Below are 26219 nucleotides of genomic sequence, written 5' to 3'. Positions count from 1 at the left end.
CACTATGTAGTTGAGACTGCCCTGGAACTCACTATGCAGTCCAGGCTGGTCTCAAACTCACAGCAATCCTCCTGCCTCAGCCTCCCTAGTGCTGGGATTATAGGCGTGAGCCACCACACCCGGCTATTAGTTTCAATAGTTTATAAAAACCAGTAGCATGGCTAAACATTAGTAGCCAATTATTGAAATAGAAATCAAGAAAACAACGCCATTTACAGTAATACAAAAATAAAATGCACAGAAACAAATTTAACCAAAGAAGGTGAAAAGTCTCCACAATGAAATTATAAAATGCAGATGGAAGAAATCAAAAGGGACACACACAAAGACACACCATCTATATGGATTCTTAAAATGTCCATACCACAAAAAATAATCTATAGCTCTTTGAGGTATCTCCGTATTGATTTCCATAGTGGTTGCACTAGTCTGCACTCCCACCAACAATGGAGAAGGGTTCCTTTCTCCCCACAACCCCGCCAACATTTGTTATTGTGTGATTTCTTGATAGCAGCCATTCTTTGTGGGGTGAGGTGGAATCTCAGTGTTGTTTTCATCTGCATCTCTCGAATGACCAGTGATGTGGAACATTTTTTCAAATATTTTCTTGCTGCTTTTACTTCTTTGTCTGAGAAATGTCTGTTCATTTCGGATGCCCATTTTTGAATCGGGTCTTTATATTTGGGGGGACTGATTGTTTTGAGTTCTTTATATAAAATCAATGCAATCTCTATAAAAATACCAATAACACTCTTTATAGAACCAAAAAAAACCTTAAAAATTATATGGAGCCACACACACACACACACACACACACACACGAGCTGGAACAATCTTGAGCAAAAAGAAAAAGTAGAAGTCATTATACTTCTTGACTCTTATTTGCACTGCATAGTTCTAGCAACAAAACAGCATTGTCTTGGTACAAAAATAGATACATAGGCCAATGGAACAGAATAGAGAGCTTAGAAGTAAATCCACACATCTGCAGCCAGCTATTTTTTGACAAAAGTGCTAGGAACACATATTGGAGAAAAGACAGACTTTTTAATAAATGGTGCTGAGAAAGTTGGGTATGCACATGTCGACAAATGAAACTAGACCCCTATCATTTACCGCTGTCATAAATCAACTTAAAATGGCTTAAATACTTAAATAAAAGGCTTAAATGGATTTTATAAAGCCTAAAATTTTAAAACTACTAGAAGAAAACAAAAAGGAAATGATTCAGGACATTGGAATGGGCAAGGAGTTTTTGGTTAAGAAGTAAAAGTATAGGAAATAACAACAAAAATATATAAATGGAATAACATCAAGCTAAAAAGTTTCTGCATATCAAAGGAAACAATGGAATGAAGGAACGTCTTATAAAAAGGAAGAAAATATTTGCAAACTATGCACCTAACAAGGAGCTACTTAATATTCCCAAAATTCAATAGCAAAAAACAAAAAACAAAAAAACCCACAAAAACAAAACAAACAAAACTTGGAAAATTTGGTAATCAACATTCCCAAAAGAATACATACACATGGCCAACAGGTACATGAAAAAATGTTCAACATCACTGATCTTCAAGGAAATGAAAATCAAAACCACAATGAGATCACACTTCAGTCCAATAAGACTTAATATCATTAAAAAAACCTAAAGGTAACAAGTTCTAGTGAGGATGTGGAGAAAAGGTTAACTCTTGTACATTCAGTGGAAATGTAAATTAAAACAGTATGGAGGGCCAAGGATGTAGCTCAGTGGTATCATGCCTGCCTGGCAAGTGCAAGGTCCTGCGTTTGATTCCTGGTACTGGAAAAAGAAAGCATGGAGGTTCCTCAAAAAATTAAAAATAGAGCTACCATACAATCCAGCAATCCCACTACTGATTATGCAACTAACTCAGTATTTTAAAGAGATATCTTCACCCCTATGTTCATTGTTGCACTGTTCACAACAGCTAAGCTGATGCATGATGAAAAAAATGTGGAACATATACACAATGGGATACTATTTGGTCATAATGAAGAATAAAATTCTGTCACTTATGATGATATGGATGAAGCTGGAAATCAATATATTGAATAAAGTAGGCTGGGCACAGAAAAACAAGTACCACATGGTCTAACTTACATGCAGAATCAAAAAAGTTGATCACATACAAGTTGAAAGTAGTATTGTTGTTACCAAAGGTTGAAAAGTGTCATGGAGAGGGAGAAATGGGGAAAGGTTGATCAGGATACACGTTAGTCAGCAGTCAGAAGCTCTCGTGATCTATTGAACAGTGGGATGAGTATGGATAACAGCCGTGTATGGCATATGCAAATAGCCCAAAGAAAAGATTTTGAATATTTTCGCCATAGAGAAAATGTTTGAGGAGATGGATATATTTAACCTGATTTGAACATTACACACTGTGTACATACATCAAAACATCACATAGTACTCCATTAATATGCATATTTTATGTATAAATTAAAAGTAATTTCAGTTAAATCACTTGACTATTTAAAAAGAAAAAATAAATAGCTGATCTGAAGACAACTTCCCTGTTTTTATGGTTTTGTTTTCTATTCAATTTATTTGATATTTCTTTATATTTTGTTTCGTTGTTTTTTTATCAACATGCAACTACACAAGTTAGAATTTTAAGAAGTTGGGTTTCCTGTTTGTGTACTACTAGAAGACACAATCAGCCCCTCCGTGACTGAGACCAAAGCATATCTAGAATTCAGATCCCGTCCAGTCTCCCTACTGTCACCTAGCGGCGTCTGCGATATATTACAGGGGAGAAATGGCCTTAAGTAGAAGAAATGCTATTTTGAACTTCAAAAACTAATGCAACTGATGGCGAAATGTGGACTGAGATAGGTAAGTTAGTTTACAGTGAAAGGAACATGAAGCATGTGATGAAAATAAAATAGACATACTTGGGTTGAAACTCCTGTGAAAGAACAAAGATTTGGCTATTGTAAATTGGATGAAGGTTGCCATTTTATTCCTTGGCTTTTCACCATTTCCAAAATGGATATGTATTTCAACTCAGTAGAGAAAGAGCTTAGGAACACTAAAAGGTTTTCAGATCCAGGGTATCACTAATGGCTCTACCATTATTTAAAGTATATCTCATGGGGGTAGAGTAATAACTAAACAATTGGATATGCTTTCACATGAATTAAAAGTACACTAAAGATGCAGTAGTATGATAATCAAATCTTCTGCAGAGCTAGAAATGTAACCCAGGGCCTTGTGCATGTTAGGCAGGCACTCTGGCACTGAGATAAACCCCAAGCCCAATAATCGTACTCTGTACAATAAATTGGAAGTGGAGAGAGGTCAAGAAGTAGAAGGAAGGAGAAAAGTAGGAAAAAACTTAATGGAAGAAATAATAGAAACTTCACATTCTCTTTTCTAAACAAAGGCAATGTAATTCAGTGAAAATATGCCACACTGGGGATCCAATGAGATATGTGATGTTCAGGAAGTCCCCAAACCTTCATACTCCATCAGAGAAGGAGAATTAACCTCCATTGTTGTTTCTCTACAGGGAGTCCAGGATATAGATTTGGAGGTTGGCAATTGTATCTTTTTATTTTGAAGGTAATCCAAATAGTTAATAGAGGCATATTGGGTATCATCTTGTGCAGTGCCATTCAATAAAAATATAATGGGAGTCACATATAATTTTCAATATACTAGTAGTCATTAATGAAGTAAAAAGATAGGAGCAAAGTTAGTTTTAATCATATATGTTATTCAACTCAACATACCTAAAATATCGCTTTAATGTTCAATGGGTATAACATCATTAATGAGCTGTTACGTTCATTTTTGCATCTTAAAACTTTGAAATTGGATGTGTGTTTTTCACTTAAACAGATTTTTATTTAGATATCATAAAATTTACACCTTAAAAAGTAAATTCACCCGCCCAAGTCATTCCAAACTTTTAAATTATACTTAAAGATTCGCCAGTAGCTGAAGTGAGTTTCAGATTTTAAACTAAATTACTTAATATTCAGGTTCTTAGCTGTACCTGCTATATTTCAAAGCCTCAAGGCCTACATGGGCTGATATCTCCTATACTGCATGGTATACACTGAAGTGGCAATTTCTAATTGAATACTGCTCCAAATTGCAGGGCCTTCCTTTGTGCTTGTTTTGATGGTCTCATTGCCAAGGAATACACAGGTGGCCTAAGCTATTGGCATGACTTCCTTTTGTTTTAGTGCAACAGGGTACCCTCCTCTGAGGCACAGCTGAAATCCAAAGATGTCTTCCCATTGCATGATGCAGGATGCACTTTACACAGAGAACAAATGCAGACAGAAGCTTAAAAGTGCATTTTGATAAGGAACCTTGTGAGACTCAGTAGCCAAAAAGTGCTGAATCAAGTGTAGCTGCTTCAAGGTGTAAGAGTAAATGCGATCACCAAATTAGGAAGACGGCGCTGCTCCTCTTTCTGCCCCACACCACCCAGGCAACTGTAGCACCCTAGCCTCATCCTTGGCATCACCACCTGAGCAGGCACTATGACTCAGGGCAGGATATTTTGTTGAAGGAAGTCTGTCAGTGCAGCAATACTAACACAGACTCCAAACACATTGGTTTGTGGGGTGCAGACATAACATGAGGTGGCCAGAACAGAGAAAACCACATCAGGCACAACAGACTTGTTCTGCACACATGTGAAGTATCGTCAGGGAGAAATTCCATCTGAGCTGCAGGGAAGAGACAGCAGGTTGAGGCTGAGCTAGGTGGAGGGGGTGGGGGCCGGGGCAGGGGGAGCAACAAACCAGCAAGGATTGCATATTAAAATGATCTCAGTAGCTTCCGTATATGAAGGACATCTGGAAACATTCAGCGCCTTTATTTCTGTGCAAAGGAGTAGGCTTACACTATAGTGTAAAGTTCTTAGAAGACTGAGAAGATAAACAATGTTCAGTGATTGTTAAATGATGGCATGGAATCTCAAGAAAGGATGTAGAATTTATTCCTATTAAGGCTTTATGGTGCAATATACTTTCACCTCGTCTGGGAAACGCAGAATCCGAAACAACTGTAATTTATTATTACAAATTATAGAGCCTGGCCATTCAGCTTCCTGCTCCCAGCAACTCCGTGTAGCAAATTAGCTTTGATGAGCATTAAGAATAGGTTGATGTAAGGCGACCAACTGCCACGGTCTTCCTAGGACTGGGGATTTCTCAGTTCCAAAATTGGAAAAGCCCCAGGGAAATGAGAGTAAGTTAGCTCCCCAGGTCAGTTTTACAAGACAACAGAGAGGGGAGCGTGGGATCTTAAGAAACCAAAGAAAGGTTTCCATCTTTACTTTAATGATGTTTACAGAAGAGTTGGAAATTACATTGAAACTAATGCTTTTAGGGATCAAATGAGCAGCTGACTTTGCTCAGTCACAGCTAGTTAGTAAAATCACACAGCTAGTTAGTAGTATTGGGTAAAACATTGATCCAAAAGCTATCCTCTTTCAGTATCATTTGACAAGGAACATTCTTCAGGATAAATTCCTTCCTAAATTTTTGCCCCACAGTTGTTCATTGAGGCCTTCAGGGGACCCCAGAAGTTTAACTCTAGTATCTCAATGTTCTGGGGTGAGCTCTAAACAGAACCGAGTCTCTGTAAATACACAGAGATGTCAGTGATGTCTCAAGATGGTTATCTGATCCCAGATTTTGTAATTTCAGCTCTAGAATCACATGACGCCTTGCCCCTACATTTCCAAATAAGTCAAGCTCAACCTGGAGGCTGAGTCTCCTGGTCAGAGTAGGTCAGAACGACCTAGCCCTCACATCCCTCACACACAATACTCACTTTTCCACCTTCCCATCTCCGCAGTAAGGAGCTCCATGCATGTGGTGCAGAGGAGGTGAGGGTTCTCCTAATTCTGCTCCAGCTTCAGCCTGAACTTGGTACTGATACATTTGTCCAGGTGTGACTTCCCTGTGGAAACCAATGGGTTTGTGACTATGACATCCACAAAATGAGACCTTGCTTGGATCCTTTCAAGAAGGTTTGAAGGCGTTTAAGGGAAGTATTAGGGGAACACATATATTAAGTATGCTGAATTGTTTAAAATAAAGATCAAGTCCTATAGAGCAACATGATGTTCGAAACATATTTATTTCTGAATTTCTTACATATTGTACATAGTAGATGCGCAGTACTATTTGCTGAATTAGCACTAAATAGAACAGCCCAAGACAATGGGAAGTTGGTATTCAAGTGGGTTTAAACAACTGTTGAAAAACCAATGTTTTGTATCTTCAGAACAATCCAAAAATTGGAGATGAAAACTTTAGAATGTGGGATCAACCAAGGACCTTCCTAGACCTGTGGATCAGTTTTCTCAAGAAAATTCTTGTCTTGAGGAGACTAAATTCTTAGGAATAACAGCAACTATCTCATGAAAGGAAGTAAGAATACTGCCCATCACCATTTTAGAGAGACAGAAAACAATCAATTAGAAATTCATTAAATTATTCTCTACCTCCAAATACCAGGAATAATATTTACAGAAAAGATAGGAAGAGTTTATTAGACTCTGTAGACCCAAGGGCAGTGATCCGGTGGAAAGTGCAACAGGACATTTAGGAGAAAAAAGTGTGCTTGGGAAAGGGGCTGCTGGTTCCAAAGACAAATGCTGTCCTCCTCTTAATTTTGTCCAGTGCTGGAAACGATCAGAAAACTATCACCAAAGGCAACCTGGGACAGGACTTACGAGGACAAGATCTCAAAAGACTGCTTAGAATGCCAGGAGTGGCTGCCATACAGCTTCTGCTAAGACCCTTTTCTTTAAGGGCCCCTACTCTTTCAGCTGCTACAGAAACCAGCGCACAAAATGAATCTTGGGGTTTCAAAACTACCTTTCAAAACCTCTATGCTGGCTTTCAGGTATTTTAATAGTAATGACACCTAAATATTAAAAACTTTAAAATTTCCAAATTCCTTTTCCATTTCAGGGAAGCGACCTTTTCATGTGAGTGCCAGCCACTGCTACAGCAGAACCAGTTTCATGCTTTAATCAAGGTTGATAGTTTCCTTTCATAAGGTGGTTTTCACCAGACGTCTTGTCCAGCTATGCATAGAGCCTTACACTGTTCTGTGTCTGGTAAACTTCATTCTGTATTTTCCCTTCTCGGGGGAAAAACCTAGTAGCAGGTAGCCCAGGCCTTCAATGATCTGAGTGTGCTACTTATGAAGGAGGACAGAGGTGAGATTCCGTTAGAAAACTGGATCTTAATCCTGAGTCTGCCATTTACTAGCTACTCAACGAAATTAAAGTTCAGTCTCAGTTTTGTATCTGTAAAATGGGATATTATTAGTCTTAGACATTTATGTGTCTGTGGATATTGTTAGATTACCAATGCTATATTAGCTACTTTCCTTCAGAAGCTCAGAAATGATTATTTTAAAACTCACCCCACAATCTGTCTTTCCACAGGCATTAGTATTTTTTTACCATTTTACTATCTTCTACTTCTAATTAAAGAGTAAATATGTTAAGAAAATGTACTGAAGTTCAAGGTGGACACTTTTTCGTAGCTATGGTAGAGTGTCGCATGCACACACCTAGCACAGTCTCTGATTTCCTTATGCTAGTGGGACATTATCTTGAATAATACACAGCATAGATTTGGAAAGTGCAAGTAACGGGGGCTTGCCCTCTCTGCTGTTGGGAAGCCCTCCATTGCCGGGAGAAGAAACCCAGTCCAGGACCTGAGAGACCATGAGAAAAGAGTCCTATATTCCCAGCCATGGCAGCTGTCTCAGCTGAGGCCTCCAATATGTGCATGAGATCATCCCAGGCCATCTGGCTCTGGCCAGGACGATCCAAAAGAGAACACCCAGCCAATCCATAGAATCGAGAAGAATGTTTGTTGTTTTAACTCACTACATTCTGTGAAGATTTCTACTGTCACAAAAACTGATATACCACCTCTGATAAAACTCTGTTTTACCCCATTTTTACCCTCAGGATATGCGGTGAGGAAAATTATGATGAGGAAGACATTTGCCTTTGGGGACAGCAGCCTCCTGCTGCGGAAACTGGATTCTTTATAGGTAATGACCTTGTATTTGTGTCTCCAGCATTGAGTACAGGGCACTAGGAACACAGCAGAACACAATAAATGTAGAGAGAAAGATTAGAAATAAGAACAGAAGGAAATTAGATGAGAGGGACAGAAGAGAGAGGGAAAGAGAAATAAGAAAAGAGGGCAGAATGCAACACACATTCTGAATGAGTCCTGAAGCGAGCACCGTGCCTGCAGGGCCTATAGCATTTTTGCTTCATAGGGAGGCATTGACTGTAATTTTTGAATGTTGTGGGAGCTGCAGCAGACTGTTAGAAAGCTACAGCAAGAAATCAGAAATTAAATTGTTACCAGACAGAAGAATCTGATTCTGATCAACTCATTTGCAGGAGATACATTCAGTCCCACTGAAAGACTTCATACAGGAATCTCTTTCCCCCACAACCCTAGTGGTGCCATCAGCAATCAGAACACTGGGGAAGCGTTTCCTTCATTTCAGATGTGCCACTTTAGAATACAATTTTCTCTCAGATTCTCAACATTTTCCCAACTAATGGCATGCCAGAACGTTAAGAAGTGGAAACAGAAGCAACCAAATTGATTCCGAGGCCCCGAGGCCCTACTGTTTCAAAAGGCCCCACTGCCCAACTCACGTGTCTGTGAACTTCCTGTGAGGATGTGTCACCACCATGGGTGAGCCACTGGCAAAAGGAGGCTCTCGGACAACCTGGTACCTCACAGGCGTGCAGGCGGAGCACAAAGGACTGTGGGGCTGAGAAGTCAGGAGAGCAGCGTCGATCTCCATCCGCTCATCAAAGGTGTAGACTTTCACCCCGGAGACCTTTCCATCAACTTGCAGCTTGATGGTGAGGGGTGTGTCACAGAAAGTGTCGAAGGGGCCCAGGTGCACAGACTCCTGGTTCTCCAGCACGATCACTGTGTCAAACAGCGCCGGGGAGGAGTCCGTGGAGAGGTACGTGACCCAGAGGGAGAGGGTGTCAGCTCGGACCGGGTATTGGAAGAGCAGCTCCAGGCTGCAGCCCTCCGCAGGGCAGGGCACTGTCATATTCATGTGGTAGAGGTGCAGCTCGGGACTCCAGGCCTGCAAGCTGGGTTCGCAGGGCTGATCCACATCAGGAGGCCCTGGGGAAGAGGAGCAGAAACACATGTCAGGCTCCACCACCACAAGGCTGAAACAGTAGCCCAAATCAGCGACTGGAGCAAGAAACACAGAAGGAGAGATTTGGAATAGAAGCTTCCAAAGGGAGCTGGTTAGTTTAGGGTTTTATGGTAAGTATCATGAAGGACGAAAGTGACATGATAAAGGCCATGGTGCACCGCTTACCCTCCCTATCACCTCGACAAGGTGCCCTTCAACAAGGGAACCTGGCAGGAAACGGTGACCGGTGTGACCAGAACCTAGGCAGAATCTTAACGTTGACAAAGTTAAGCCACGTCCTTTGGGGAGAATTATGTATACTTAGTTTATCAAGAATTTACAGTAACATAAAGCTTCTGCAATCCAATGTTCATTTCAGGTTTCACTATACTGTTTGAGATGCCGTTCAGAACAGTTCTTTTATCCCTTAAATTCCCACCTCGGCACGTCAACACTTTAACTATTAGCCAAACTTTAAAACATACATTGGCATTTCCTTCTCAGTTCAAGTATGTGTGAGCATGTAAGTAACCCCAAAGAGGGGACTATAGACAAGAAACACAAAGGCACAGGACTGACTGAAAGAAAGGAGATTGGACAGGTGAGTAAAAATGCAACGGTGAAAAAAAATCACATAACACAAATATGTTAACGTCAGCCTGTGGAAATAATCCATACAAAGTTGTTTTCTTTTACATCACATGAAAGGAATTGAAGAGAAAGTGCTGAATTAGAAACCAGCAGAGTTAGGCTCTAATTGGCACCATGTCAGTTACTGGATGGTTGTGGCAGGCACATCTTTCTAAGCCTTGCTTTTCTTTCTTATAAAATAAGTACTACAGTTAAATTCTGCTCTACTAAATTAGTATGAAAGATATATGCAAGGTATCATAAAAATTATATATCTACATTTGCAAAAGTAGAATTATTCAGTCATTCAGCATTTGAAAAATAATGTTCCAAAGCCCAGAGAACCTAAATTCAAATCTGTTTGTGTGTGTGTGTGTGTGTGTGTGTAGTGTTGTATCTTATCTTATGGTCATTATTGGTTTTTGCCTACATTGTGAATTGACTTATTCATTCATGCAACAGAAGTTCACTGTGGATCACCTAGCATTAACCTAGTGATTAGAGACAGTGAGCAAGTGATATGAAACACCCTGTGTTCCTATACCCTACAACTGGGAGATAGATGCAACTAATTATAAAGTATTATTTCAAGTAGTAATGTTTTGGAGAAAAAATGAAAATATAAGGAAAGAGAGAATTTTGATGTGAGTCTGAGAGCTATTTTAGATTGTGAAGTTGGAAGCATTCTTGCCAACAAGATGACAAAGGAATGCATCTAGTTCAATTTTCTATTCACTGTAGCATTTAGAAAGTAACTGGTGGTCAATAAAGTATTCATTCAGTGCCATTAACTTTACTTTGTCCTATCTGTGAGTGTATGTCTGTATGTCGTCTGTTGGGGGATTCAATTACTGTTATTGTGTACATTTTAAATTTGACCAGACTTCAACCATTTCAAAGCAAAGGAATGCCAGCTTTTCTCAGCAGATTTTTTCAGTGTTTATTCCAAAATACTAGTAGAGTAAAGGCCCCAGAAAGACCACCAAGCAGCAGCACTGCTTAGAAAGTTTCTGTTGTGACTTCATGTTAAACATGAAGTAAGGGCCTTAAAAGTTGAATTGGTTTGCCTCAAGATATAAGAATTATAATCCAGAATTTAAAATTCCTTTACCCTACACCAGATAACTTTGAACTTTCCCAAGAAATAATAATAATAAAAAAATTCTGGGTTAGAGAGTCAAACAGGCATTAAAGTTCCAGCACAGAACAAACTGTTTGCCACAAAACTGTCCTTTTATTAAATGCCAATCTCTACATGAGTCCAAAGTACTAAATTTTATATTCACTTTCCATTCTTCTCTAAAAACTTTCCTCTGAAAAAGTCATATACAATCAATCACACAAACTGTCTCTTTCCAGCTCCTCCAGGCCCTGTCATCTGTGTGACTGGGAGCTCACGGTGATTGTACTGATACTGCAGACTCAGACTACTCTTCTTTTTCTTGTGGACATAGTCAAGATGGCAAAGTAATTCAAATAAAATAATTGCAACACATCTTATTGAGTGGCTTTCTTTTTTGAGTCTTAAGAAACCAGAGAGAGGGAAAAAGCAAAGGCAAAACGTGATGATTAGGTGAGCACTGAAGATGATGATCATGGAAGAAGTGAAGCCATTCATCAGGAGGTGAGGAAAGTCATGTCAGCAGCATTTTTCTGGCTTAGAACTGAGAAATGATTCATACTAAAACTTGTCTTCAGGCCCCTGATGTACATATTCAAGTGACTATGTGACTGAGAAGTTGGGGGAGGGACAGGAAAAGAGATAACAAAAAACATCTTCCCCCTCCTGGAGCCTAGTTTAAATCAGATCCAAAGCACAACCAGTACCAGTGATTAATAGTCTCATAAAACAGCACAGATGAGAACGAGCAGTGTGGAACACCTTGTCCTCCTTACCCTCACACCAACTCATCCAGCCAACATGCGATTGTAGACTGCAGCGTGTTCTCCATTATTCTCTTGATGCCGGGCAGGGAGCAATCACCTTGCCCTGTTATATGTCAAGGCAGCTCCAGGGATAAGTGGGCACATGGCACACTATTGGCCCAGACTCACCCTGAAGTCACCCCTGAGATTGGCTGACTTCTCTGTCCCTCTGTGTCATATGCCGTTCTCTGCTCCATCACAGGCACTGGGTCTCCACATGAGGTACACACGGGACATTAGGGACATGAAGGCATCAAGAAGCCTCTCCAAGACAAGACATCCAGCAACACACTAACACACATGCACACACACACGCACGCACACACACACACACACACCTGCTCTCCACCACACCATTATTCCATCCTCTTTCCCAATGGTCATAAAGGTATAAATCAAAAGCCATGGTACTTTACCCACAGCCTCCTCTGGCGTCCAGTAGCCTGAGGAGTCACACACCCGCCTGGAGGAAGCAGTGTGCACATACTGCCGGAATGTCCCATCTTCAGAGCAGCTGCCACACAAGCTACCTGGGGCCCTGGGAAGGGGAGAAGGGGAAGATGAAAATTTGTCTGATAAACAGGGATCAGGAAATTAGGAAGACCTTGGGGGAAAAGGTGGTTCTAGTGAGGTCTTAGAGGGCGACTGGAAACAGTGCTCTCACTTCCTGCTAATGTGCACCTCATCTTTGTAAAATTCACAGTGACATGAAAACCTCAAGGTCTTGAAGGAGAAAAATGTAAGTCATAAAAGAGGACCATGGACATGCAGGTGGGCAGCTTCTGTCCTGGGAATATTAAACATAAAATAATTATAGTCCGAGTCAACACGAAACTCCTTTCTACACTGACTATCCAAAAGTCATTAAAGACCATTTGCACTCCCGCCACCAAGACAGACAATAATTTTCAAAATAAAATTTTAGCTATGTATTCTCATGTTTTAAACTCCCTACTTTAATTACATGCCTTAAATAAGATCTATGTGAAATAGAATACTCCTTGGCTCTCCAGTGCCCAGAAGGACATATCTGAATTCTGCACTGTTACCCAAACTTCATTAACCAGTTAGCTCTGGCTTCACTACCGCAGCACCCTCATGATTTTATGTTCCCGTCGCAAAGGACATGTCGCTATTCCACAAATACATCCTGCCCTTAGCTCCACAAAACACGATGTCCTCTCAGCTGTCAAGTGGTCTTTCCAGGCATTTCTGCTGAGCAGACTCCTACACGAGACAATCCAAGATCCATTCCAGTAGAATCTCTGCTTCCTCTGCGCATGCTCTGCACCCACTGGCTCCTCTCTCAGTGCACTGCAAGGCGCTATTAAGTCTTTTCACCCATCCATACTCTTTCCTCTCCTGGGCTCCGGGAAGGTCTGAACCATCTACATTCTCTTTCTATAAGCACAGGGAGCGAGCACAGGGATGGATTCCATAATTCCTCTGTGACTGCTTCTTTTGTGGATGTTATGAGATGATTAACGCAGTCTGTGAAGAGCTCTACCCACACCGTATCTGGGGTAAGCATAACAGGTGGACATAATAATAACTAAATAACAAGAGCAAATCACCTCACAAGGCTTGTCTCTGATACTTGGGAATGTCTTTAGGAGCCCACTTGTGAAATACACATCTTGAAATGTAGGCATCAAATCAGCAGCACTGGATAGGTAGCATATTAATAGCACAACAATATCTTTTGCTAGAAAAAATTGGATTTTTAAACAAAGGTAATAATTATGTCAGCAGCTTCTTTTCACTAAACACCTCACCTACCTGGCCTTATGCCACAGGTGTTTTTCATAAATTATTTCTAATCCCTGTAAAATCCTCGTGTTTACAAACGAGAAAATTCAGGGTCAGAAAGGTTGAATAAACTCCCCAAAGGTCACAAGTTCATTAATTTCTTTGAGCAAGGTCACAAACACCATCTAAGGTCCAAGACTCTGGCAACCAAAAGGTGTAGTTAAGATTTGCCCTTGGATTCCAATCAGCAATCTCTTCTAATGTGGACGCGATTCCAAACCACATTTCCCTGGTGCATTTTGTCCTTCCGAGGCTGCTGCCCAATGCGTAGCTGGGACTCCTCTCTGACATAAGGATTCAAAATACCTACAAGGTTGGAGTAAACATAACTCCAGGCATGACCCAAATCGCTAGGCATGTGACGTGAGTCCCCCCGACACATGTGTTGGAAGGCCTCAAAACTGTTAAGCCCACCTAGCCGAGAAAAGGAAGCAAATTGCAGCCTTTTCTGCCAACAGACTCTCAGCAAGCCAGTTCTGATGTCTGCTTTATTGTAACGTTTGTACCAGAGAGAGAACTGAAAGATTAAATTGTTTACATGTGTTACATAAACTGATGTAAAACTCCGGTTTTGCACATACCCACAGAGGACTTACTGTTCAGCCAGTCCGACCAAAGCTACACAAGGTCACACTTGCAGGAAGATGATTCTTACACACACCACATAGATGTGCGCTGAATCACCAAACAGAGCCCCTCAGAGCCTGGGTGCTGATGACAATGAAAACTAGGTTGCTGGGTTGTGAGCGCTGAATGATGTCATCCACTGAGTATGGGTCAAGTTTTCAAGGACAAGTATCAAGATCCCAAGAGCCCATGAAAACCAGTTAGCAAATGGGATTCACCAGTTTTACCCTGTCTACATCTCTTTGTGGCCCTGATATTCAGAATTTCAGTGAAGCTACTGGACATAAAGACACCCTCTAGTGATTTCCCGCACCTTTACTGGGGCCCAGCACCCCCAAAGGCAGTGTGGCATGAAGAAAAGGGGCTGTCTGCCTGCTAAGCAGGGGTGCTCTAAATTCAAAGAAATCATCTCATTGATTCCAAGTTTCTCATTTCTGAATTTTGACGAAATCCCAATTCACTTCTTGGCTAGCCCCTTGTGTTTTTCTACCTCAGATTTCTCACTTAGGTAGCAGGAGTTGTGCTTATTGCAAGGAATACATAAGACAAGCGCAGTAAGGTGTGTCCCATGATGCTCCACACATAGGACTGAACAGACGGTAGCTATTCCTGTTATTTAAGGTACAGTGGTAGGTTTTGAAAGATGCTAATCTTCGTGGGTCACAAATGGAGTTCTGAGCCTTTCAGTTAGACCACATTCTCCTATTCCTCCATCAGGTGTCATTCTTTTTTCTTTGTCTTTTACAAAAATTCCCCTGCACTAATATACAAAGGAAGAATGAACGATGCTGGCTTTAGGAACCATGTTTTTCTTCAATAGTTCTTATTTGTAAGTAAATCACTAGGGTCTACTGTGGCAGATTAAGAAACAAAGATACAGAAAATAGTTCTACCTCTAACCCCCAATAGTGCCAGCTGAGTGAGGCAGATAGGAAAATGAGCAGGTAGTAACAATTCCGTAAGATAGCCGTGGGGAGGGGAAAGGTGGTACAGGATGGAGCAGGGGGCCGAGGGAACATTAGAAATGCCCATAAGAGTTGTGTAAGTCCCAATGCACAGATGGTGAAAGTTTGCACATTCCCACCCACCCCAGGACCACATGAAGGAGCATGTGTTACTTCTCTTTCTCCTACACCACTGTGCAAGCAGCAAGCCCCTGCTTCATCCTCACCCCGCCCCGCTGAGGAAAAGCTCATAAGACAGGCAGTAAATGCCTTCTCAGTTCTCCTCTTCTGGCCCTTCCTGAGGGAGACAACCCTGAACAGGGCTGCACACACTGAGAGCTCCGAATGTAGATGGCCCTCCTGCGCATCCATACTCTCAGGAAGCACTGCAAAGAAAGTTTACCAGCTCACCTGTGGACAGTCCTGCTCTCACCTGTCATATACAACTCCACTCATAGGAGGTAGCCAGTGGATAGTGAGGGACTTGTGTGTCTGCCCGATGACCATGGGTGGGATAGGAATGGGGGTGGGCTTTCTGCTTTGACTCCATTGCTGATATACAAGGTCCAAATAGCAATGCATCCGCGCCACTTGGTTAGGGGTGAAGCTGTCGGTGCAGTTATCATCTGTGAGACAAAGAAGGAAACAGAAGAAGTAGAGTTTTAACCTGTAAAGTCCACCGGTACAGAGCTAAATCCTGCCTCCACCTCAGTGGTGACCAGCACCTAGCCCAACTCCTTATATTTACTAGGCTCAAAACACACTTGTTGAGAAGGTAAATTCACTGTGTTCCAGAAAGCATCACAGATGGAAATGGAAAAGAGAAGGCAGAGATACAGCACTTGCTTATCTCAAAAACAAGGCCACTCATTGCCTGAATGCTGGGCAAGCCTAGGGTAAGACACACCCTAGAGTGCAGATTGCTCTAAATTGATGCTTGCTCATTCAGCAAACCACAAGATGGCAGTGTTTTAGCAGAGGGCCTTTGCACAGTGAATGTACGGAGCTGTGAGCACCTACTTTATTATTGCCTGTTGATGTTGGCAAGGTTAGTGAGTACTCAGTGAAAATGTTAAAGGGACAAAAAGTCAAATGACAAGAAAACAGCAGGGATGGGAATGGTAGTCCCAATCTTATTTAAGGGGTTAGCAAAGTCTCTCTATTAAGTACATTTTTCCATGGAGTTGAAAAAAGGAGCGATCTTCGTTTCAGGAATGTTTTTACTTAAAACACACCAGCCAAATGTGAAATCCCACCCTGCTTCTTCACTATTTCATCTTCCTAGTTCAAAGGTGGTAAGTCAAGAGCTCTCTGCTTTCCCTCTTCTGCTCTTTTCCCCAGTCAAAGGCCAGTGGGCTCTTGACAGAGGACAGTGGAGCTGGTTCTTATGAATTCAATGTACCTGAATTATTCACCACAATGAAACTTGGATAGAAACATCTCGCTAGGTCATAGGCAGAGCCAACTCACTGTCCTTTCTTCATTTTAGAGCCACGACCAGAGACTTTTTTAGATTGTTTTACAAACAAGTATGTGGAACTAGAAAAAGAAATACCTTTTTCCATCATTGGAATTGGTCATCAAATCAAATTAGCCCTTTATTTTAGGATAAATCAACCCCACTGTCTGGATACTAGTTAGTATTAATTTCGGCAGAAATAAGGAAGGTGTGAGAAACAGAAAAGAAAGATAATCCAGGAGCTGAAGTTAGAAAGGACAAGAGCAAATGGTACAGTTATTCCTGGAGCCAGGAGGGCACTATTTTGAAGATGAGGAAGATCCATTTTTTGGCAGAGTATATGGAGGGCAAGCTAAGCACCAATGCTGGGAAAAGTAAATCTGTTTGTTTAAAGATAATATAAAATAAAAGGAATCCTGAGCCTAAATGTACTAAGTCATCTAGTTCAGCAACTCTAAAAATAATGCAAACTGTCTCTCCTTCAAAGCAATTGCCTGAGAACATGAACAAGAACGAAATCGCCAAGTTCTATAAGTCCAAGAGCTCTCAAAGAAGCCTTTAGCTTTGTCCCATTTTTACTAGCCAGGACAAAAGTGTGCTATTCCTCCAATTTCTAGTGGAAGAGAATGGAATCAACAAGACCCCTTAATATCTAAGCATTTCTTCAAGTTCTTGAGAGACATGGAAAAAGGAGAATATCCTATAATAAATACTCTTTAACTGTCCGGTGTGAGTGACCTCTCCAGTTTTCCTCGTAGCTCCTGGACCTCCACCCTGCCCATCCCCACCCAGGCCTCCTAACTACCCAGTAATCTCAGTAATAACACAAGCATCAACTCTGTGGTGATACCTGTGTAGCTCATGTAGTTGTTGAATGGAGCCCCTGGGAAGTGGGTGATGCCACAGGTGTCATTGGCAGGTTCTGGAATCTGGCACAGCTTACTCTTGGGTGTGGGGGCAGTGTCGGCACAGAGATCGCCTGTCTCCATTGATGGCACCGTCTCCCTGCAGGGGTCATTGCAGGAGTCTCTCTCGCTGACCCCTTTGAAGACGTGGTAGAGTCCCAGGACATGCCCCACCTCGTGGATCATGATGTTGGTGTGGCCCGGCATGCCATAATAGGATGGGTTAAGGACAACTCCCCCTGCAAGGGAAGGTTGGGAATCATCTCTGAGCACAGAATGAGTCACATCCCCAGGCCCTTAATTACGTCTTCTGATGAATTTTTAAATTCTGCCTTGCCTCTAAGGAGATGCTTTGTAACTTTCCTCTTGCAACAAACACCCTTAGAACTAACCAATAAACATCTCTTAACCTCTATCATAGGTGAGTGCAGTCGTAGAGATGAAAAATGGTGAAATGAACAAAATAGCACGAAAAGGCCGAGATTCTCAGGGCCAAGGGTCCATTACAATCGCCTGTAGGAGTTTAACACCGAAGACCAAATATTACCTCTGATAAATGAAATCCGAATACTGGAAAGTGAAGTTCATGGATCAGTTTGCTTTTTTTTTTTTTAACTTTCCAGGTAGAAACTCATTAACCTAAGGTAAAAGACATGGGCAGAGAGCCAGGGAAATCTAGGTCTGACACCTGATGCTTTCCACACCCCTTCTTTTTTGTTTTTTGTTTTTTTTTTTTTTTTTTTTGGTACCGGGGATTGAACTCAGGTTCTTGTGCTTGTGACCACTGAGCTAAACCCCCGGCCCTTCCACACCACTTCTGAGGACTCGGACAGCTAGCTATCTGGAAGCCTAGACCTCAGTTTCGTTGCCTAGAAAGTGGGGGCAGCATTTGGATCTTCTTCTTAAGTGTTTGGAAGATTTTCAAAGCTTAGTAAATTACAGTTACAAGTTCTGATTCCCTTACCTCTCCTCTCAAGGAGGTAACAACCAATTAGACAAAAAGCCAAGTCCAGTGGAATGACCCTGAAATTTTGAATGTTGCACATACTACAAGAACACGTCCACACTCACTTCCCAAAATCTCCATGAAGACACAAAGGAAGTGTTTTAGAGAAGAGGTAATCACATTTAGCTGGGCTTAGATGAAAGCTCTAATGTGTCACTGTGATCTTACAAAAGAATAGTCTAAAGACTTCTGAGTGCCCAGACTTCTAACTTGTTGAATGGCCAATCCTGGCTCCCCTTACCTCCTTGTGGTTTAATTCACTTGGCATTCTTTTTTAAACTCTCAAAATTGTCAAGATTAGGCTGAGCCTCATCTTTAGGACCCAAGACAGGCCTGGATTAACCCTCTTCTGGGGCTTCCTGTATGAATAGTCTCCTGAGGACAGCAGGACCCACAAAACAGCCTTTGTCAGATTCTAGACCAAGAATTGTCCCCTATTTCTTAACTCTATGCAGTGCCCTATAGACAATTCCATATGTTGTTTTAGGATAGAGCATCATCAGAGGGTACCTGGTGATGTGTGCACTGGTTCTGTCTAATGTGTAGCTCATGTGCCTTTGTGCTAACTACCTTACTGAAAAGTGCAGTTTCTAAATTCAAACTGTAGTTTCTCCCAGTGTACTCAGACATGCTTACATTAACCACTACAGGCCTGGCCTCACTGCTGTAGAGCATCTCCTTTAATATATAAAAGTAAAACAGTGCCTCCAGTGTTTATCCTGTCTACCACTTCCAGTACAATTTCTTGTCCTCTAACATTATCTTTACCCGCCCCCCTTTTTCTTTCCTTTCACAAGGCTATTTGATGAATATTTCCATAACTTGACACATCATTTCTCTTATATCAATATAAGGTCAAAGGAGCTTGAAAACAGGTTTGTTTAAATAACATCCAGAGTATCTGGCATTTGAATAAGTCTGGTAAAATGTAATGTTTCTGCTTTCCAAAATGCCTACCACTTCATGTTACTTAGTCAGTTGTATTCAGTTCTCTAACAGCATTATTGACCTTCACATCCATGAAGATAATCAAAGAGAACAATTCACGTTCCTTCCCTATACACAAATTAATTTCTACTCCTTCTTTTTCTCTTACCCATCTCTAAGTAAATTTTAGATTTAAAAAGCTAATCTTCAGAAATGAGACTTGGAAAGGTTACATTTGATGAACAACTTCATTGATTCTATTTCCCAAATTGTATTCAGAAATTTTGAGCCTGAGTGATACTTAGGGAGGAAAGAGGCATCATCAGTTGAGTGTGCCTAATGCAGCATGTCACACTCACCTTCTGAAAATTCACACCTGTAAGAATTGTGACACTAAATGCCCTGAAAAGTTCTGGAATAATTTTGTTTAACCCTTTGCTTACCAAGTTTATTTGGACACAGAAAGTATTTGGGGTAGAATACATTTGGATGTCTTTGAAACACCAGATTTCTTGGAGCACAATTCAGGAATACTACCAAAGATGATGAAAATGCTATTTTCTAATTATGTGTCTTACCTCTGAGCAAACGATAAATATTCTTTCATTTGATGCTTAGGGAACCAAAGTTCTTTTGTGATGTCTTCCAGATATATACAGAGTAATTATAGATGACCAGAAAGAAGGCTCTCAGAACAAGGAATTATAAAAACAACACACATCAAGGAAGAAGGTTGTTGCTCTGGGGTCACTCGAGGAGATGAGAGAGGTGACCATTGCAATAATGGGCTTATTGTCAAGATTTAGAAGTTTCCTCCTTGATTCCAGATATTGCCAAATCTGAGAGTATTCTGCAATAAATTTATAGTCAGCTTCCAATAGATCAGCTCATATATAAGTGGAACCAGAAGCATAAAAAGTCATGTCCTCCACACTTCTTACACGTTCCCTCCACACCCACGACAACTGGCGAGGGTTCTCCTCTGTTGTCCTCTTCATGTATACTCCCCGAACAGAAGAATAAAGAGTTAACCAAACAGGTCATAGATTTTAATTTAAAACATGAGGATTTTAATAGACTTTGGCAAAAGTTATATTTTTGATTCCAAAGAGATGGGACTTCTGGAAAAACATCATCTATGTAGAACATATAATAATAAGCTTACTATGTGTGTGTTAAATACAATATTGCACAAAACATATAAATACAGACATGTAGCAAGTATAGAACAAAATACTGTTCTAATCCAGTGTTAAGTGCTGGACGCATCCATACATGTTGAGAGAAAACCAAAGATCTACTACCTCTTGTAGAGATTTTGTCTGCAGGTGTACAGGTCCTAGAATCATCTGGACTGCAGCTAAAAAAAACTTGGAATAAGGCCCTCCCTGGACAAGCTCTATAGCCTTGACCTTAGAGTTTAACTTTCCTCAGGTTCTCTTTGATGTAAAATGAGAGGCTACACCAACTTTATCAGTTTTTTTTTTCCTGTTCTCAGTTCCTGCCTCCAAGAGCTAACAGACAGGAATTTGTGTGATGAACACATATACAGTGTGAAAATATTAGTGTTGTCATAAACTGTAACCACCATCCCCCAGCATGTAGTTTGTGTTCTAAGACCAGTATCTTTCCATGGCCTGAGGTAATGGGAAAGCTGAGAAAGAGCAGCTACACATTTTCCTTTCAGATGTGCCGCTGATTTTCAGCAGCCAATTCAGTCTGTTAACCCTCACCCCTATCTACAGAGTGGACACTCTGTCCCCTCTCCTGTGCCTGGTGCCCCACACAGTTCTTTAGCTCACTCTTTATCTCTACTAATCCAAACTTGATACATGATTAGAGGGAAGGGTTTAAGTCATCCACAGACAGACAGACAGACAGACACACACACACACACACATCCGTGAGGGTGAGAGGGAAAACATTAATTCATTCATAATTTATTTTAGAAAAGTTCTTCCATATTTTAATGAAAGTTGCAAACATACACACATGTATGTGTGTTCACACCAAAGCCTGAATGAGCTGTAAAGATTTGTTGACCAAAATCTAAAAGAAAGAATGCAAGACCTTCTTTTCATTATGAAGAAAAAAGGCATGATAATAAATGATAAATAAAAATGGAATCCCTGGGATGACAGTGCCTTTCCTCACTTCTCACCACTTCAGTCTGTCCCGAGAGGGTCTGACCTGCTATGCATCTTCCCACACCCTTGCAGGGATTGTACAATCCTTTCCCAGAAACAATACTTTGGGGTGATGAAATGTTACTTGCCAGTATCATTTGATATTAATATTCAAAGCCTTCAGCGTTATCTTCTGCAGCTGTTTCATACAATTCACACTCCCCTCCATCTCCATTACCAGCAAAAGGGCTCAGCCTCCAAGTGGGTCCCACACTGCTGTGTAGAAGCCTCTTTCAAAAGATAATATTAAGAATGACCAGCGCGACTTCTTTGGTTGTAGATAATCACTGGAAATGTGTTGATCCTTACCTTTGGGGACATTCCATAAAAACTCTTGAGACTGTTTCCTGATCTGTTCAATGGTAATAACAGGAGTTTCTACCTCCAAAAATTGCTGAGAAGATTAATATATTAATATAATTAATATACCATGTCAATAAATGAACATTTAGCTTATTTCCTAGAACAAAGTTAAAATTCACATCGGACCATTTGTGTATAGCATTCTAATTCCATAGTGTAGTCCGACATTACGTGGACATGTGTTCCTCTCTTTTGGGTCTCTCCTAGCTATCTTCATTCATCAAGAAAATGGAAGCTGGGCCCTGACCTCAAACAAAGAAAAAGAAGCTATTCGGAAGAAAGGTAGGCAAATACTCCACATAAGGAGCTCAGATTTGCCCCTAAACCGTTTCCACTTGGCATCCATGTTGTTCTGATCCTGAAACCCAGGGACACCAAGAAGACAGACAAGGTTGCAAACAGCAAATACCCCTTCCCTCTGTAGACAGTACACAGGTGTTCAGAAATTATTCCTACAAGCCTGAAACTAGTGATTAAGGAGTGAAATGAAACCTTACAAAATTTGGACTGAGAGTGAAATTCTTCACAGATCTTTTTAGTAGATTTGCACAAGATACCCTTGTTGTATCATACCTAACAAGCTTTTCCTTCCCACATGTTCAGTTCAGGAAAATACCACTATCACTTCCTATATTCAAAACCACTGTGCATTTTTGTTTCTCTTTTTGAAGAAAAAATATGTCTTGGAGTATAAAATTAAAACAGACTAGGGATGTGATATAGTGGTAGAGTGCAGGAAGGATAGGAATGGAATTCCCTCCCTTATTACTGCTTCCTGCTCTCATCTGCCGCAAAAGATACATCAATAAATTCAATATACTTCAGCCCCTCAGTCTTCACTTAGAGACAGTATAAGATCCTCTTCACCTCTCTCACATCCTAGCACCCATCCTATCCGGCTGCAAAGGGACTAATGGCAAGACCAAGACTACCTCATTGGGACACTGGCACAATACTTTCAGTGGACAGATAAATTGTGGAAATGCTAACATTTTACCCAAGTGGCTTGTTGCCTCTCTGCCTCCCAACTCAGGACTCCAGACTCTTCTGCAGTTATTACCTCACTAGTACATAAAGAGAATATAAGCAAGGAAAGAGAAATTCCTGACTGTGGGGTCTCTTAGGCCTGTTCCATTTAGACCCTGGGGGGACTCCATGGTTTAGCCAGCATGGTGACTCTTTTCTGCCTTCACACTATTAACATACTCACCACATTAGCTTAGAAAATACTCCTCTAAGTTGAAGAAAATGAGAGAAATTGTAAAAAAAAAAACAAAACAAAAAACACAGGGATATATAGATGGTGGTAGGTCCAACAAAGTCGACGGTACTCTGCCTTCTAAGTTCCTTGGAACACAATAAAACCCAAAACGAGTGTGTGTGATCTGAGTACAGAGGGATTTTGATGCATTCTAGTGATAGATTCCTGAGTCACTGGCCTTGCTCCAGAGAGGAATAGCTGATCAGTGAGGCTAAACAAAAAGGGGAACATAGAGCCCGCCCGAGATTCCCAGAGAATGAGACATCAACTGATGACTAGGGACAAAATCCATCATTGTGCCTGTGGTCTTGGCATGTCTGAGTCACCAATCCTGTTAGATAAAGCCCCAAGCCAAAGAGGTTCAACTAACTGAGAGTAAATTTCAGCTACATGGGAGCTCCACATAGAAATTAAGTTGAATTATAGAAAAAGAAATTTACATTTCTCGCATATCTGCATATGTGTGCTGAGACTTGACCTCAATGGAAGCCCTGTACTATCAGCTTGCACAAAGAATACAGTACGAATGCAGCTCCTTGAATTTAGCAATCGGTGGCCATGTGTGGCGCAGCTGTTCCTTAATGGACTAGCAGGGGAAATAAAATTGTGCCTTCTTTGGAGATCTTCCAGCTTTTATTATGAAGCACAAGCTAAAACAATAAGACAGAGTTGTTTTGTGGTCTAAGGATTGGTGCAAAGAAAGAAGAGAGAGAGAAGAAATTTTAGCAACAGACAGACAAGCTTCCAAAGTGATGCCACATTTCCAAGTTGTAACAGGTTTTCCTCAGGTTTAACACAAGACTGCCAAAGTGGCTGTTGGTAAAGAAAATGGTTCCCAAAGCCACTTCTATTTAAAAAGAAATTCAGGAAGTTTGAAAAAAAGGACACTGGTTGACTTTAAAATGGTTCTGTAAAACTTTTAGAGCTGACTGTTATATGCCCATAAAACAGGGAGATGAGAGCTGGTCTGCAGGTGTCTACATAATTACTTCCAGTTACTGGCTAACGTATGTTCCCAACAACTGGCTCTTCATAATGCAGTAGCAAAGCTATGAAAATGTACACTGGGGTCCAAGGAAGAAGCACTCTCGGGCAGGGCAGTAAAAGTAGCATAGGTGAATAGATAACCAAAGGGGAAAAACAGAGAAGAAAAAGAGAAAAGAAGAATGTAATAGCAGCTGAAAAGCAAACTTTTAACAGAACCAGCCCACAAACCAACCATCTCTAAATCTTATACTAGCTTCTTGTTTTTACAGCCTGTGGTCTCATTGGCTAAAAGTCCTTATTCCTGACAAAGAAAAATCAATAAATGCATGTGTAGAAGATGAAAATGTTGCTGAGTACAGGTCAGTTTTTGTCTCTTTGTATAACCTTTCAGCTACTCCCAGCCCCAACTGTCAAAAACTCAGAGTGTCAAACTTTTCCAGATCATAAGAGAAATGGAATCTGATAAATCAAAACTGAAGATGTTGGGCCAAGGATGTAGGTCAGTGGTGCAGTGCCTACCTGGCAAGCTCAAGGTCCTGGGTTAGATCTCCAATACAAAAAAAGAAAAATTGAAGATGTTATTACAGAGGAAGTGGAGAGTTAAAATATTATCCTTGGCATGCAAACAAATTTCAAAGATACTTGTTACACACACACACACACACACACGCACACGCACACGCGCACACACACATGACCTCATGTCAGAATTTTAGGTACCTACAGAGTATGAATGGGAAAGATATTGTCTATAATTCATTTGTTCATTAAGTATTATTGAGTGTTTATTTTTCTCTTCCAGGCACTGTTCATGGGTGCATCAAAGTTTCAACGAATACTAGGATATGTTTTTAAAAGAAAAGACTTATCAAACTTTATACATGAAAGTGATGCTCACTCCACGTACTGATATATGCATCAAACATATCTTTAGGGTACTCAAATTTTAGAGCATAAAGTTCAAATCCTAGGGTAATTTCATCCAACATTTTTTGTGCTATAGTGAAAGCCCCAAAGCATCATAATAACCAATCCATTCATTGAATTCTATCTTCTCATAACAGAATATTCTACATTATTGGGCAATGGGGTACAGTCCTTGTCTTGGTCATGTCATGTAGTCTGCTTTGTGAATGGTTCTACAATTCCTCATGCCTACAGGCTAGACTCTAGCTTCAGCACCTCACTTATTGCTTATTTCCATGAATAATCATTCTACTTTGGCAAAGTAAAGAGATCAGAGGATGATGGTCAAGACTGGCATCTCTCCAGTCCAACCATTTAACAACTACTTATGAGAGACTTCATGAACTCCAACGAGAATCTTCATGATCTGAAAATGTTGGAGTGCCCACTAGCAAGCCTCCATCAGGTTCCTCCATGAACCATAAACATGTTAAAATCTCTTTCACTCTAACTGTCTTAGGTGGTAATTCCACCTTTCCTTACCAAGGCTTTATGAGTTCACAGCCAAATTTGCTGAAAGATTCATACGTCCTGTTTCACCCTCTGTGGATTCGCTACCTGTCATCACTGTTTTCTGAACCTATACTCCATGGAAACAATCTTGTTGATATAACCAGACTTCTTAAGTCAGTCTGTGTTTCCTTCCACCTGCAGCTTCACTCACATTGTGTATCATAGATGATGAAACATCTTAACCTCAAAATCTAACTTTGGTTAGGGGTCAGTTGCGGTTCATCCTGGGGGGCGGGTGCTCTACACAAGTTCTGCATAAGGTAAAGGTATCTGACCTCTGTGCTAGTTTCTGTGGCTTCCCCTACCCTTGTCCTCTGTGCTGCTGTTGCTTCACCTTTGTCCAGATAGCTGCCACACACACATTACCCTCAAGGCAGCTACTCACCAAGTTTATTGTACTGTAGGAAATTCAGAGACCTTGTACAGGCAGCTGCCTACCTCTCCCACATCACCCACCATCATTTTCTCTTCCCTTCTCTGATTTATAAGGCAACTCCTTTGTGACCAC

The 26219-nt window shown here is 40.9% G+C and overlaps 1 protein-coding gene across 1 annotated transcript in view; it reads right to left on the bottom strand.

Moving 5' to 3' along the window:
• Nucleotides 1–26219, bottom strand: part of Pappa2 (pappalysin 2) — a 340416-nt gene that overhangs the window by 129390 nt on the left and 184807 nt on the right. Inside the window, exons 7-11 of the mRNA XM_010630208.2 lie at nt 17448–17741; nt 15572–15764; nt 12175–12296; nt 8697–9186; nt 5822–5950 (exon numbers count right to left, since the gene is read on the bottom strand). Of these exons, the coding sequence (XP_010628510.2) occupies nt 5822–5950; nt 8697–9186; nt 12175–12296; nt 15572–15764; nt 17448–17741 (1228 nt within the window). The remainder of the gene's footprint in view (nt 1–5821; nt 5951–8696; nt 9187–12174; nt 12297–15571; nt 15765–17447; nt 17742–26219) is intronic.

Source organism: Fukomys damarensis, unplaced genomic scaffold (assembly GCF_012274545.1).
Source record: "Fukomys damarensis isolate Sample0158 unplaced genomic scaffold, DMR_v1.0_HiC HiC_scaffold_11, whole genome shotgun sequence".
NCBI classification, from domain to species: Eukaryota; Metazoa; Chordata; class Mammalia; order Rodentia; family Bathyergidae; genus Fukomys; species Fukomys damarensis.
Note: the sequence above shows the minus strand (reverse complement) of the source record. Positions and strands in the feature narration are given on the sequence as shown.